We start from the raw sequence: 15,823 nt of genomic DNA on the forward strand, positions 1-15,823 counted from the left end.
GGTGTCTGAGTATGCACACTTTAAAGTCTCTTATTAAAAGAAAATAAAACCTTACTTTAAAAATGTAACATAGCAGTGGATCTTGAAAAATCATCTAGTCCACCTCCTGGTTGGAAGAGGATATAACTCAAGCATCAGTGGTAGGTGGCCATCTTGCAGTGATTAAACCAAGGGTATAGCTATGGGAATTGGCAAAAACAGGGCAGCACCGAAAGAATTCTCCCTCACTAAATGAAATTTTTCTTCCATCCCCAAATTTCTAGGGAGCAAGACAGTAAAAATTGTTCACCCCTAGAACTCTTACATGTGCTGTGTTCACATTCATGTGTTCCCAGGTAACTTTGACTGCTCCTTTTTTTAGGGGCCTAAACTTTGGCTAGCATAATGCTCAACAGTTATGAGACTGTAGCATGGACTTGTGCACTCATAGGTGCTAGGGATTCATGTTTGCAGCAATGAATGACTGAACATGACCCCCAAATCTACATTTGTAGCCTGACAGCACCCCAACTGAAGAATTTCCAAGGTGCTGAAGATGTGGACACTGGGAAATGATATCTGTAGCACTCTTTCCAGCTGCCTGTTGTCAGTGTGCTCCATGTTAGTACAACCTACATACCCTGTATTGTATTTGGTTCCTTCATGTTTTCATAGTCATATATGGAGCCAGCATGTTCTTAGGAGGTCATAATGACATTTTGGAACACTAGGTAGAGTCCCCATGAGAAATAAATACAACCCAAGGCACCTGTACAATCCAGGTAATACTAAAATCAAAATCAAATGGGTGTGCTACTTCCTCATACTAGGCTTGTTTGCATTTCGTCTTGCACCAAGAGATAAAGGAGGCCTCATTGTACCAAAGTAGTAAGCCAGCTCCTTCTGCCTATTCCCTGCTGAGTTTTCCCCCAACTTCTCTGTTAATGCTCCCTGGGGTGGTCCTCACCCAGTCACTGTTTTTGTTACCCTAAAGTCAAACCCATCAACAAGTCTGGAATCCCATTGTCAATTCCTGGGAAAGCCATTAAATCTCTGTTCATAGAATCATAGAGTTGGGAGGGACCACAAGGACCATCCAGTCCAACCCCCTGCCATGCAGGAACTCTTAATCAAAGCCTACCCCACAGATGGCCATCCAGCCTCTATTTAAAGACTTCCAAGGAGAGAGACTCCACTACACTTTGAGGAAGAGTCTTCCACTGTCGAACAGCTCTTACTTCAGGAAGTTCCTCCTAATGTTGAGGAGGAATCTCTTTTCCTGTAGCTTGCATCCATTGTTCCGGATCCTAGTCTCTGGAGCAGCAAAAAACAAGCTTGCTCCCTCCTCAATATGACATCCCTTCAAATATTTATACAGGGATATCATATCACCTCTTAACCTTCTCTTCTCCAGGCTCAACATACTCAGCTCCCTAAGTCGTTCCTCATATGGCATGGTTTCAAGACCCTTCACCATTTTAGTTGCCTTCCTTTGGACACGCTCGTTTCTCAATGTTCTTTTTTAATTGTGGTGCCCAGAACTGGACACAGTATTCCAGGTAGGGCCTGACCCTTGATCTAGACACTATACTTCTATTGATGCAGCCTAAAATCGCATTAGCCTTGTTAGCTGCCTCATCACACTGTTGACTCATGTTCAACTTGTGGTCTACTTGGACTCCTAGATCCCTTTCACACATAGTCTCATTTAGCCAGGTGTCCCCCATCCTGACAGGAACATCCTGACAGTAAGGGCTGTTCGACAGTGGAACACACTCCCTCGGAGTGTAGTGGAGTCTCCTTCTTTGGAGGTCTTTAACCAGAGGCTGGATGGCCATCTGTTGGGGATGCTTTGATTGAGATTTCCTGCATGGCAGGGGGGTTGGACTGAATGGCCCTTGCGGTCTCTTCCAACTCTACGATTCTATGATTCTATCTTTGTGCATTTCATTTTTCTGCCCTAAGTGCAGTACCTTACATTTTTCTTAGCTTTGGCCCAGCTTTCCAGTTTATTGAGGTCATTTTGAATTTTGATCCTGTCCTCTGGGGTGTTAGCTACTCCTCCCAATTTGGTGTCATCTACAAATTTGGTAAGTATGCCCCCAATTCTAGAGATCATCGAGTATACCCCCAGAGCTAATTATCAGGTGTAAATATTAGTCCCCAAACCTGGTCTCCTTGCACATAGCCAGCATCCAGCACATAGTATGCATAGTTAGTCCTGTTTGCACTCCGTGTATGAGCTGTGTTGCCCTCAGGCCCCAATCTGAACCACTTCCCGCTTTCTGTGGTCTAGTCTTCAGACAGGTAAGTATCACCCTCTTTGAACCCCTCAAACTCCACTATCCAGTTTCCATATTTCCATTTTAATTAGCTCTGAATGTTGTGTCTGTTTGGCTTTCTATTGTGTGTGTGACTGTACTCTGCATTTCTCTGAATAGGGATAATCATGAAGCTGGTGATTAGACCCTCATTTTTGGGCATATAAAATGAATCATAGTCACGTTAGACCCTTTAATGTGAGATGTTACCTTGTTAATACAAGGTATTACCTTGAATACCCCATAGTGGGGTCCCACATACTAAAAAACCAATGTTTTGCTGATACTTATTTGGCTGGTAATGTCACTAAAGGAAGTAAGAATAGGTTTGAGAGGTCTAAATAAGTCCATCAAATTGCCAGAGTGCGAACCATATGTGTGTCCCAATGAAGCTGACTGGGCCGCATGGTTGAAGTTGTGGCAAGGAAAAATGTCAGGCATCAGAATAAAATGATTTAAAAGATTAGATCACACCTGTTGGAGCAGGCATGCCTTTGTTGGATGCTGTTAACATAGAGGTCTTTGTGAATAAACTAAGTTTTGCCACAACAGAGATCTCCAAGCTGAGCGATCACATAAGGCAGTCCTAAGGCAATTTGTCCAAAGGCCAGCACTCCATCAGCTTGCTACTAATAAACTGGGATTTATTAATGGAAAAGAACTGTGTGCAGTCATTACAGCAAAATCTTTCATTGGCTTTAGCATGAACACAAATTCAGGTGGTCAATTGGGGATTTAATTCTGTATGCCCACAAAGGGAACATACCTCAGGAAATTTGAGAATTGGTGAAACAGAATTTGAAGGAGGAGGAAACAGCTTTAGAAGTATGGTGGGTTCTATCAAACACACATATACCCTTCAGTTGAACCAACAGAGACTTTTCTTTGTCACTGTGATAGCAGATAAAGCATTCTCCATCCACTCTATCCATCTTTAAGGATTGCAAACTGTTCCTGGTGACACCTTATATTCTAGAGACCAGAACTGTTGGGCTGTCATCTCTGGGCCCATTAAAGACTATTAATGTAGAAGTTGCCAGAACAAAGAGAATTTAAGTTTGGGAGAATCAAGCATTAGAAGCCCATCACCCTGGACAAACAGAATTGGCCAGAGCACATGAAACAGTGAACAGGAAACCAAGTCTGCCAGAGTTTATATTGGGAAAGGAAGTGTGTGAACTGGCTGCCACACCATCATCTCAAATTGCTTTCATCTGCAATCCATGATGCTTATTATTAGTAGTTTCTATGGTATCTCCATTAAACATGGATGTGTTTTCAAATACACTTTCCCTGTTTGGACCCATCAGGAAATGGCTCTATCCCTACAACTGTATAGCCCCATGACTCCAATATTTTTAGGTTTAGGCCTGGAGTTGCTATGCAAACTTGTCACACATCCTGAATTAAAGGAGCAAATATTAAAGATCAAAGCATCAGAAGATACGGTGGCCTTGGTCTTTTCACACAATGGGCAGGAGATAACAACCTTCAGATCAAACAGGCACCACTGGAAAGCACTTCTGGTGGGAATCTCTTTTTGGATGATCTTCTAAAGCGACTGGAGCATTTGATGCAATGTTACACCCCATAGTGGTCATTCTGGTTGTTCAAGTTATTTTAGTTCTCTGCTTAGGCAGTTTGACTTGCTGGGTCAAGCACCAAATCACTGGCTAGCTACTGCTAGTGAGCTACTCAAGCTTAGAGATGCAAGGTCTATTCTTTAACCATTTTGTCCCAACGAAGAGTCCCATATTGAGGTAGGATTGGTTCTTTCAGAGTCAAAAACAATGCAGAAGCCACAGTCTATTGTCAACTTTTGCAGCGTGCAGACTGCTGTGAGCTAACATTGAGCAGTGTAGGGATATAGTGAACTAGCTAATTCACCATTCCAACAGAGGCTAGGGATTGTTTCCAAATCCCTCCTCTTGCCCATTCCATCTTTTTTGTTGCACCCCTTCTTGCCTTTGCAGAGTGCAGATCTTTGCCCGTTCCTGCTCTCCTGTTCATGTCCAAAAGATGTCATCCATCTGGCTTCTCTTTTTTCCGCATCGCATAGCTCATTAAGCAGCGAAGTCACCTCCAAATCCTTCTCTGGCCTGAACAGGAGGTACAGCTGGAGGCAGCTGGTGTCGGTCAGGGCAGAAGCTGTAGGGCCAGAGGTTGGAAGGTCACAGGCCTCCTAGCAAGAAGGGCAGCCAGGAAGCTGTAACTCTGGGCAACATATGAAGTACAAGGACAGGCCACAGTGGCATGTGCCAGTGTGTGTCATTGTGCGTGCCGCTCAAGCCCCAGGCAGAGGTTCACCTTCTATGTCAGTTGCAACAACAGAGAGGGGGTCTCTACCCCAGCAGGATGATGCGTCACTCATGGGAGGCAGGGGGAAGATGAAGGTACAGTCAGCCCTCCACATCCACAGATTCTTTAGCCATGGATTCAACGATTTCTGGCTTCAAAATATTCCAAAAATATATACATTCCAAGAAGTCATTTTATATAAGGGACACTTTATATGTCATTGCATATAATGGGGTTCGAGCACTCATGGATTTTTGTATTCATAGGGGTCCTGGAACCAAACCTCAGTGGATAACAAGGGTCCACTGTACATAACAGCTGATTGGGACCACCAAATCAGGTCACTTGAGCCAGGTTGTCCTACATCAGGGACTAGGGAGCCCTCAATGAAGTTGCCCAAGGTCACCCAGTGGGTTTCTATGGCCGAGCCAGGATTCAAATCCTGGTCTCCAGAGTCATAATCCAATGTTCAAATCACTACACCATGCTGCTCTTGCAACAAACAAGCTCCCTAGTCCCTGATTTTAATTCAGAGACATAGCTGTATTAGTCTGGGATAGCCGTAGAAATGCAAAACTTGTTGGTATGATGATGAAGGGACAAGTTCAGTTTTAACAATGGTCACTGAGGGACAAAGGCGGAGGAAAGATGTTGCCTGAAGCCAGAGTGGGTGGATGGTCATATGAATGGCAGAGAGAGTTTTGGAATATGGTATGTGCAGGCTGGGAAACATAAAGGAGATATGATAAACTGCCCAAGAGCATCCTCATGAGGTAGGAGTATTAACCAGTGTTATATGTGTAGTGTGCCAGGAAGCCATTGCCTCTGTTCGACCCACTGTTGATGAATTGGGGGTTGTGGAAATAACACTGGTTGCAGCTGTTGTGAACCTTCAAGCAGCTTCTAACTTATGGCAAACCTATCATGGGGTTTTCTTGGCAAGTTTCTTCAGAGGGGGTTTGCCATTGTCAGTTCTCTGAGGCTGAGAGAGTATGACTTGTGGAAGCTCACCCTGTTTACATGGCTGAGCTGGGATCTGGCCCCTGGTCTCCAGAGTCATAGTCCAACACTCAAACCGCTACCCCATGTTGGCTCACAATGGTTAACAGTGTTAACCGGTATTAACACTGGTTAATACTGTCATAGGTTTCCTTTGTTATAAGTATAAGCCATCCTATTGTATAAAATAGGATTCATTTTAAATCATTATGTGCAAGTTCCATTTCTCGTTTGCCTCCAACCTCCCACCCTTTCAGTATGTGTTCATGATCTGTGCCCTTCCTTTTCATCTTCCCCAAAGCAAACTGCTCCAAGATCCTGGTAGGACTGTGTGATTTAGGAAGACACTAGACACTCATTAGGTTGGTTCTTTTACAGTTCTGTTTGTAATCTCTTTCTTTTATTAAATTAATATAAAAATCCCTCTGTATTTACATCTCAGGTGCCATCCCCACTTTCCTCTCTTCATTCTGGGTTTCAAGCATAGGATGGGCCCCACATAGAGAAGTGGGAAAGGGACAGCCATTCAGAATCTTTATTTGGGGCTGAGGGTGGGTGGGATGATGGAAAAACTGCCCAAGGCTCAGTAGCTACGAGATCCAGTGTTCACCTTATTTTATCCCCACATATATTAATAAAAGTGGGGAGGCTGGAGACTTGTCCTTTATTTAGCAGAACAACCCCTTCCCCAAATAAGAGGGCCATGATTCACTGACTGACTGCAAATGGATCATGGTGGGGCAGCAGAGCTGAGGAAAGACTAAGACAGTCAGATAATGGGGCTTCAGAGTTTGGGTTACATTTTGAGTTACATTTTTGGATCATGATTCTGTGAATCTCTGTGCTGGCTGGGGAGATTTTGCAAGCTCCAGTCCAAAATAGAAAAAAATAAAGTAACTTCCCACAAGCTTTGCTTTGTGTGCCCTTCAGAAATATGGAGACCCCCTGTCCCAATGTCTGTGCATGATGGGAATTATAGTCTAGTATACCCAGAGCACAGCAGATTGGGGAATGCTGCACTAAAGGATAAGACCAGCCTCAGCCAAGAGGTGGTCTGCTCAAAGCAATAACCAGCACATGCTCTTTTGTTAGGAAAAGATTTCTTGGGACAAAGAAAATCACCTCACAATCTCTGCTTGCAAACTCTCCCTCTTTTTGAAGGTTTGATTCCACTGGAGGGTCTTCTGTGTAGAGGTTGCTCAAAAACCAGAGTTACAGAGAGATGAAGGAGACTAGCATCGAATGAGCAAACCCTGAAGACAAGGGCAGGATAAGAGACTGCTCAGGTGTGGGACTGAGAGCGCAATCCCACTATAGTGGGACAGGTGTGATGTCTTCAGCATCCAGTGGGGAGAGATGAATCCAGTATTTCCACGAAGTCTACACTCTGCTTGAGACATGAACCCCAGCAAGGAGGATGGGTCTCTCAGTAGAAAATCTTGAGGAATTCCTCAGCAGGAATGTGTTCTGCACCCTCCACTCTTTCCGACCAAGAACAGGAAAGGGGGCAGCCTTGGTGCTTTGGACTGGGGAGCGTTCCCACTGCCTGTCTCCCAAGCCTTGGGCCTAACTCTGTTCTGATGAGGAGGCCGCTGGCAAGTCTGTTGGTGAGGTAACAGGACCATGGGCCAGGATGCTAGGCAAGGCACTTCCAACCCCACCCTCCATGTGGTGGTGGGGCATCAACGCTGACCTATTATGTTCATCAGCACTCTGCCGCACGCTCTCTTCCTTTGCTGTCATTGACATTTGTCGTCGCTCTCAGAAGGGCTGGACTCACGGGGAATGGAGTGTCGGTGCCGCCGGTCCCACAGCTGGTGGATTTCGGTGGCCTCCGTTTCACTGCTGCTGGTGGTGCTGTCACGGAAGCTGGCCAGCGGGGGACGTACCTTGACGCCCTTGGCTGTGACTGAGCCCTCAATGGCTTTTCGCAGCTGGAGGGATGAGAAAGAGTGAAAGAGAAAAAGGGATGGCATGAAGAAGAAAGAGGACATTTAGATGCCACTTTAACTTATCATGGCTGCATCCTATAGAATCATGGGTTCTATAGTTTTTTGGTGTATTTAGAATTCTCTGGGGATCAACCAATCAATATGGGACCTAAGGTGGTTCTCCACTGAAGATAAAACCTTTACACACTTTTAAAAAACTAAATAAAAACACAAAATCAACCATTTAAAAATATTGTTATTGTATTCCTTCAAGTCATTTACAACTTATGGCAACTCTAAGGTGACCTTAAGGCCTATCATGGGGTTTTCTTTGCATGATTATTTGGGGGTGGGTGGGTTGCCATTGACATCCTCTGAGTCTGAGAGAGTGTGACTTGCCCAGGGTCATCCAGTGGATTTACATGGCTGAGCCAGGATTCAAACCCTGTTCTCCAGAGTCATAGTCCAACACTCAAACCACTACACCACGCTGGCTCAAAACATAGTAAAAGGATTTGAGCAATTATAATCCTCAGAAAGTTACCCTTCCAAGCATTGAGGTGGATGGAGGGGAGGGCTCTCCAGAGCTTTTTCAGGATGGATTTTGGGACACAAATAGGAAAGATTTACATTCTCTTCTTCTCTTCCTTAATTCTTTCTGTCTTAATGTCCTCTGTCTGCCTAGCACTTTGCAGAGTGCCAAAGGACAAAACCTTCCCACCTAAGGAAAAATGCCGGCGATGGAGAATGGATGGTTCTTGACATCATTTCCTGCTTCTTTCAGAGTTCAGAAACATTGCTTATTTCAAGTGATTTACAACAGATACAACAGAACTAATAGCTACAACTGCCCTGTCTCTGCACTACAAATCAAATTAGCTTAATTACACCATGGTGCTAGACTCCCATTCCCCATATAAAGACAGGATGGTCTATATGGGAGAAGCTGGTATGTCAGAGAGCCTGGTACTGAACTTTATAGGGCCTTGTAAGCCCAAACCAACCATGTTAGCTGGGGGATTGTGGGAGTTGTAATTCAAAGAAGCTTCCCCCTGTCCCCAAAGCTCTGCTCCTTCTCAGTTATTATAAGCAAATTGGGTCAAACCTAACCTCAAGGATCTGCGATAATTACATGCCAACCCCTGTTCATGGGTAGAAGGGCAACCCTTTTCCCTTGGCTCAAGGGTACTCACTTCCTTCAAGGACACCATGCCAATAAGACGTCCAATGCTGGTGACATAGGCATGGTCCACTCCTAGGAGGGAGAAAATGGTGTGTGTCTGTAGGAGACAAAAGTAGAGTTAGGCAACCCTTTCTGGACTTGGAAGAGGTCCTCAGCCAGCATCTTTCACGCAGATTGATGAAGCTACCTTTTGGGATGACAAATTCCAGAATCCTCCAGTCCACATGGTCAAAGTATGTGATTCTGGCTACTGTCCAAAAGGAACTTTTCCAAGCTGGGACCCTTCTAATCTTGGAGATGAAGTAAAAGATCCTTCTCTCCAGGGTGTACCCATTCTATTCCCACTCTTGGCCTCCCAGAACCCTCAATCCTACACAGTAGAATTATAGCACTATGATCCCATTTTAACTTCCATTACAGTATCTCAAGGAATCATTCAGTGAGGTGCTCGAGACAGATAATTTATTCAGGCTGCAGAATTCTGGAATAGGACAATTTTTTTCTGAAAGTAAGAACTGTCTGATGGTGGAATGGGCTACATCCCCTTTGTTGGAGCTTTTTAAACAGTGTTTGGATGCCTGAGCCACGGATTTTCTGCATTAGCAGAAGAGTGAACTAGATGAAATGGAAATAATCATAACTTCCAGATTCAGTGATTTTGCATGGCAGATTCTGTACTCACAGGATATATGTACAGAATCACAACATCCATTGAACTATGATTATTTCTACCCTTCTCCCAGCCAAACACACCTTGTGCAAAGAAGTGCGTTCCACCAACTGGAATGGTGCTGGGTCAATTTTGCTGTTGTTGAAGTTGACAAACTGATCAAGCTGTTGTTCCTCCCACTCCAGGATCTGAAAGTCAAGAAACCAGATTAATGTGCCATGCCAGCTCCTCTGGCTCTATGGGCTACACGAGTGCTATCCATAGTGGTGGCCCATGGACCGATGCTCATGTGCAAGCCATTGGCTGCTGGTCTAATGAGTACAAATATACTACGGTTGGCACTCCAAATCCAGGGATTCTGCACCCATGGATTCAACCATCTATTTATTTTTTAAAAAAAATAAATTCCAAAAATCAAATCTTGATTTTGATATTTTATTTAAGGGAGACTGTTTTATTATACCATTGGGATTTCAGTATTCAAGCATTTTAGTATCTAGGGGTGTGTGCGTATTCTGGAATCAAATCCTAGTGGATACCAAGGACCCACTGCACTGATCCCTGGCACATTAAAAAAAAGTCAGTCTTCTACATCAGAAAAAGTGAGAAGACATGAGACTAGATGATGCTGATTTATTTTAGCATATCACATTTGCCCACCATTCCTCCAAAGAGCTCAAGGTGGCTTACCTGATTCTCTTCCCCAACTGTTCTTCACAACAAGCTTGTGAGTCAGGGCAGACTGGGAGACAGTAACTAGCCCAAATGCTAACCTGACACTCATCATTATTATCAGTTGAAAAAAGCAAAATGTTTTCCCACTAAAACCACCATGAAACAAAATTTGTAAGTCATGTGTTGCAAACAACATAGTTAACTGTAAATTTTGAAGTAATGAAGGTGTGATGTAACTACATTTCAAAAGTACTGCAATGAGTAAGAATGAAGTTAACTTTACTGGTTCAACAAGTAATGGTTTCTAGTTACTTTCAAACGTTGCTTTGATGGGGCATATTTACCCACAGGCCGATAGATGTACATGATTTTTTAACTGCATTTTATTTTTTTAATGAGTGATGTTTTAATATTATACTAGTTTAATTCTACAGTCATCCCTCCATATCTGCAAGTTTGATATTTACGGATTTGATTATTCACGGATTTCATTAATATATTCTCTCTAGGACTGTCTAGGTCCTCCAGTGCAACTCCGTGGTCAACTTTAACTAAAAGTTGCACTGAAAGACCATTTGTAGCTACTCCAGTGCCATTCCATAGTCAGTGTATGTTGGACATTGACCACTGAGTTGCACTGGAGGACCTAGAGATTCCTAGAGAGGTGTCCTCTCAGGTAAAAACAGTTTTTTTTTTGTTTGCAGTTTTTCCATATTCACGGGGGTCTTGTTCCCCTAACCCTAGCGAATATGGAGGGACAATTGTACTCTAATGTACACTTTGGTATGTTTTTAATAGTACTGTTTTAAAGTATAACCTTCTTTGTGTACCAATTTTTTGGGGAAAACCAGGATATAAATAAATATATTAATCATCATCATTATCATTATCATATATGGATTCATGTGACATAGCTTGTAACCTGACTGGCTGTACCATTTCAGCCTATGGGGCAAATGACTGGACACTTCCCAACTAAGACAGGGGTGGGGTACATACCAGTCTATACTTAGCAGTAAATACAAAACATATCTGTTCACCAGATCACCCTAAACACACTCAATCTCTTCTGATTTCAGAGGTGGGCCTGGTTAATACTAGGTATCTTCTGGTAGGGCTAGGAAAGATTCTTATCTGAACTTCCACTAACAGTCAGGGTTGGAAACACTGGACAAGGTGGACCATGATCTTATTCAGTATCAGGCAACTCTCAGCAGCCCTGGCTAGAATTGTCAATGGTGAGAAAGATGAGTGTGGTGATCCAGCAACATCTGGAAGGCCACATGCATTCTTCCCCTGCTTTGGGAAGGCACAGTTTGAGATGCAATAGAAATTCAGCCAGAGTGACACATGCTCCTGTACAGATGAGGGGTGTCCTAGGAGTGACAGATGATACTTACTTCTGTGGGTGTCATCTCACCAACCACTTCATATTCATCCTGGAAGAGAAAAAGAGGGGAGATCCATTTGCCAAGGTCCTCCAGAGAATGCACTTGGGAAAGGATGAGGAGTTGAGGGAGGAACAATGGACACAGCTGGGCTGTACAGAAGAAGCAGAAACCTACCAGAGCTTGGAAAAATGACCATAATGATGGGGGGATTGTGGGAATTGTAGCCTATAAAATATTATTTCCCCCAAGGTCTGGATTACCTGATTTTTGTGACTAAGGGGTGATGCTGAAATACAAGAACCAGGCTTCCTCATCATTGGCTATGTTGACAAAGTCTGATGGTAGCTACAATTCAGCGTTTAAAGTGCCACCATTTGCTCCCCATCAGTGTAAGGAGTTGGGTATACTGGGCATCTGAGGGAGACATCTGGAGAAAAGGAGGGACTGTCAAACTCTAAGAGGGCATCTAGGCCATATAATTTTAGGCCCTATGTACAGGTTATTTTATCATGCTGTGAACTCACAACTTTATGAGACTGATTTGGCTCGTGAGGACATTGTCTGAATGTGCAATCATGTGGCTGGAACTGGTAGTTATTGTACCAAAGCTAGTCTTCAGTGGTTCACTCTAGCATGGTAAATAACCACTCCCAGCAGGCAGTGCTTTTTTGTATGTGTTTCCTTTCTTAGAGCTGTGGGGTGAGGGAATCTTTTCTCACTTGGTTAAATACCTTGATGTTGTCTAAACAGGTAAGTTTCCACTTGGAGCCTACAAGCTGTATTAGGATGGAATGCTTGCTATGTTGGTCTGCTGAGTAATATGTTTCAGGGCCATTCCAGGCAGTATAGGTCAGCAATACATAGCTTGACCCTGACTACACATTCCACCAGGAGCTGTCATCAATCCCAGCTCTACAATGAGACCACTGACATTATACCGTATTTCCAAACAGATCTGGATCTCATGCACATACATAAAAGCAGCCTTGCAGTTAAGTACTAATCTGACAACCTTAGTGACCAGGAATTCCATGCAGGCCAGTGCAAAACAATTACTTTTCTGGAAAGCAATTCCCAGAACCAGTCAAAAAGTGGAATTTTTCTAAGTCCTGAGGGAAGCTCCCTTCTCCACTCACCAGCAGAGAAATAAGTTCTGTCAATTTTGCCAGCCTCAGCAGGCTAGTAAAAAATGCCAGGTATAATACCCTCACCACACCATGTAATATGTAACCTTTCTTTCCAGGCCAGTGGTAGACCAACCTAAGTGGTTATCTTCAGATCAGTTATCCCTATGTTGTGTACTTAATAGCCAAGAGATCTATATCATCTTGATATATGGGCCATAGAACCCAGTAGCAATGAAAAGTGTGTGCTCCAAAATTGTATGTCACTTCTGGCTGTTCCTCAAGCCATGTGTTGAACAACCACTAAGGGACTGACACATATCTCTCATGTAATGCATATAATCACATTGTATGATTTTAAACTTACATCCATTCTGTATTGTTTTAAACTCCCCAAAAGGAAGAGGTTAGGAATACTATAAGTTAAAAATGTCTTGAAGGCATACAACAAGTTATATATCACTTAAATTTTCTTTTTTCCAGAATTTTTAGAACTGTACTTCACAGAATTTATTTATGCATTTGTTTATTTGTTCCACTGGGTTTGTACAGTGGATTTCCATGGCTAAGCAGGGATTCAAACCCTGGTCTCTAGAGTCATAGTCCAACATTCAAACCATTACAACATTCTGGCTCTCAAGCACTGAGTAGAACAGAATTATTATTTCTCACGATATAGATGCCAGGCTTCTGCTAATGCAGCCCTTAAGACTGCATTAGCGTTTTAGCAGCAGCATCACCCAGCTTAGCACGTCACAATATAGATTTAATTGCAAAGATGTGCGGCTGCAAAAGCAACTTCCATTTTTAACACACATCCTGGCAGCAAAACAGATTCCTGTACACCCACTCCTAAATAATAGGTCAGATTAGTCCCTTTTCAGATGCTTCATCAGGAAAATGTGGCAACAGACACTGCAGAGGGCTAAAAAATTCTGGACGAGTGGCCAAAAAACCTCCAGAGAACAAAAATAAAAAACCCACCTGCCAGCTGCCTCTAAATGCTAGCCCAAATCACAGTCTTTCTAGATGCTGATACAGAATCATCTAAATCATTTAAATGTGGCAGGTTTTCATTACATGGGTGAGGATAAGAGCAAATTAGCTGGGGAAACAAGTCATTCTCAAGCAAGAATGAAGGCAATGAAAATTTATGATTGGCTGTTTCAGAAGAGATCACTATATAAATTGGTTAGTTTGTAAAAAGGGGTTGGGTTGGTTGGGTGCCACTAAGAGAAAAGATTAATCAAAATAAGAGGTTGAGCTGTGCTGAAGGCTCTTGTGGTTGATTTGTTTCTGCATTGTAAATAATTTCATCAGTCACTGGGAAAAGGATGTAGCAATCTCTAAACAGAAGGAGCAAAAGTTGGAAAATATTGAATTATGCTTCATATCACCCCTCAGCCATGGCAGTGGACATGCCAGCTGAGTAGTTTTCTTAAACTTTTCCAACCTTTTCCTGAGAAGAAGCGCTAGGAGTACCTTTTGGGTTTCTTCCGAGACCAACACTGCCTTTAGTTTTCCTAAATACAATTGCAAAGAAGATTAATCTAGCCTAGCATCCTCCCAGGTGTCTTTGGAAAGCTCATTTGAAGTGCAAATGCTCAGCAGCCATCCAATACCAGATGTTCAAAGATAGAATCTGTTTAAACATGGAGGTTCTATTTCTCTATCATGATTACCAACTGGTGATATTTTAGTGAAGAGATCTTACAGAGATCTCATTTTCTTTATTTAAAAAAAATTAGTTTGAGAAAGGTGTCATTCTAAAAACTCATTTAAGCTGGAAGTTCTCAGCAGAACTTATGGAAGCAAATTTCTTAGGTAAATTTTTGAAGCACTGCAGGAATTTTCCTCCTATTCTCTATGAAGGAATTGCAATTCACTAAACTTCACTACATGACTCCCTTCCTCCTAAATATACACCTCGTGTCCAGGAATGACCTTTTGCAATTCCCACTGATTTAAAATGCAGCTTTTACATGGTAGTTAGTGGGCACACCCAGTGATAATTTGATATAGGTGTAAGTGTGTGTCCCTGGAAAGAGAAGGATGCCATCTCAGTCAGCAAACTCACTTGTGTAGGCCTTGAGCTCCAAAAGCCTTCAGCACAGACCCAGACCTCAATGGACACACTATGGGGCAGGATAAGTTTCCTTCCCCTTTGATTGTTTGGGAAGAGTTGGATGGATGTGGCGTGTCCCACACTTACCGCCACGGAAATGCGGACGCGCTTCGACTTGCGCTTTTCAGACAGGCCCGAATTCTCATCCTTTTTTTTTTAACCAGGAGAAACAAAACAAAATAAATAGGGAAAAGAGAGAGGAATTATGGGAGAGGGATAACTGGGGCAGGAACATGCCTGGCCACATAATGGAAAGAGTGAAGGGTGGCCCAGGGAAATGAAGGTTTTTTTGCCCAGAAATATGGCCACAAGATGGAGTGGGAAGAAAGAAGACCTCACCTCAGCAGACTCTGTAGTTGGGGAGTTAGCACAAAAAAGGCTCCGCAAGGCGATACCTGGTGGGTCCACAGCTCCACCTGTCAATGGACAAAAAGAGAAGGAGGGGATAAGAGAAGAGAGAGAGGTAATTAGTAATTGCATTAGCAGCGTGGTTGAATCTTAGGTCTGCAGTTCAAATCCAGTCTTCCTAGGGTCTTAGTCCAAGTTTTTGGGGTTCCCCAGACACCCATAGCTCTAGAATCATAGAGTTGGAAGAGTCCACAAGGGCCATCTAGTCCAACCCACTGCCATGCAGGAATACACAATCAAAGCCACCCCCCAACAGATGATGCTTGTTTTATCCTTGTTTTTCTTCCAGTAAGAGGAACCATCATTGGGAATCATTCTTGCTACACAATTATAGTGCTATTACAGTGGGCCCTTGATATGTGCTGGAGTTTGGTTCTAGGACCGCCCATGGATACCAAAATCCATGGATCTTCAAGTCCCATTAAATACAATAGATAGTAAAATGGTGACCCTTATATAAAATGGCAAAACCAAGCTTTGCTTTTTGGAATTTCTATATTTTGTGAATATTTTCAAGCTGTGGATGCTTGAATCCATGGATAAAAAAAATCTGTGGATATGGAGGGTTGACTGTATTTCACTTTAACATCCATGGAGTCCTGGGGCTTGTAGTATGGGGAGGCACTAGAGCTCTCTGTCTGAGAATTCTGAATGCCCATCTCTAAACTGCAAATCCCAGGATCCCATAGGATTACAGTTAAAGTGGAATCATAGTGCTA

The 15,823-nt window shown here is 43.1% G+C and overlaps 1 protein-coding gene across 3 annotated transcripts in view; it reads right to left on the bottom strand.

Annotated features, from left to right (window-relative positions):
• Positions 1–5,745: 5,745 nt before the first annotated feature.
• Positions 5,746–15,823, bottom strand: part of CLCN2 (chloride voltage-gated channel 2) — a 91,564-nt gene continuing 81,486 nt past the window's right edge. For 2 of the 3 annotated variants that reach the window (XM_089508715.1, XM_089508716.1), the window contains exons 19-24: positions 15,036–15,112; positions 14,784–14,843; positions 11,457–11,495; positions 9,465–9,569; positions 8,722–8,808; positions 5,746–7,531 (exon numbers count right to left, since the gene is read on the bottom strand). In XM_089508715.1, coding sequence (XP_089364841.1) covers positions 7,337–7,531; positions 8,722–8,808; positions 9,465–9,569; positions 11,457–11,495; positions 14,784–14,843; positions 15,036–15,112 — 563 coding nt within the window. In that variant the 3' untranslated portion in view covers positions 5,746–7,336. The remainder of the gene's footprint in view (positions 7,532–8,721; positions 8,809–9,464; positions 9,570–11,456; positions 11,496–14,783; positions 14,844–15,035; positions 15,113–15,823) is intronic. The other variant, XM_089508717.1, reaches the window with a different exon arrangement.

This window comes from Sceloporus occidentalis, unplaced genomic scaffold (genome assembly GCF_023333645.1).
Source record: "Sceloporus occidentalis isolate IW3139 unplaced genomic scaffold, rSceOcc1.0.p SCAF_2, whole genome shotgun sequence".
Taxonomy (NCBI): Eukaryota; Metazoa; Chordata; class Lepidosauria; order Squamata; family Phrynosomatidae; genus Sceloporus; species Sceloporus occidentalis.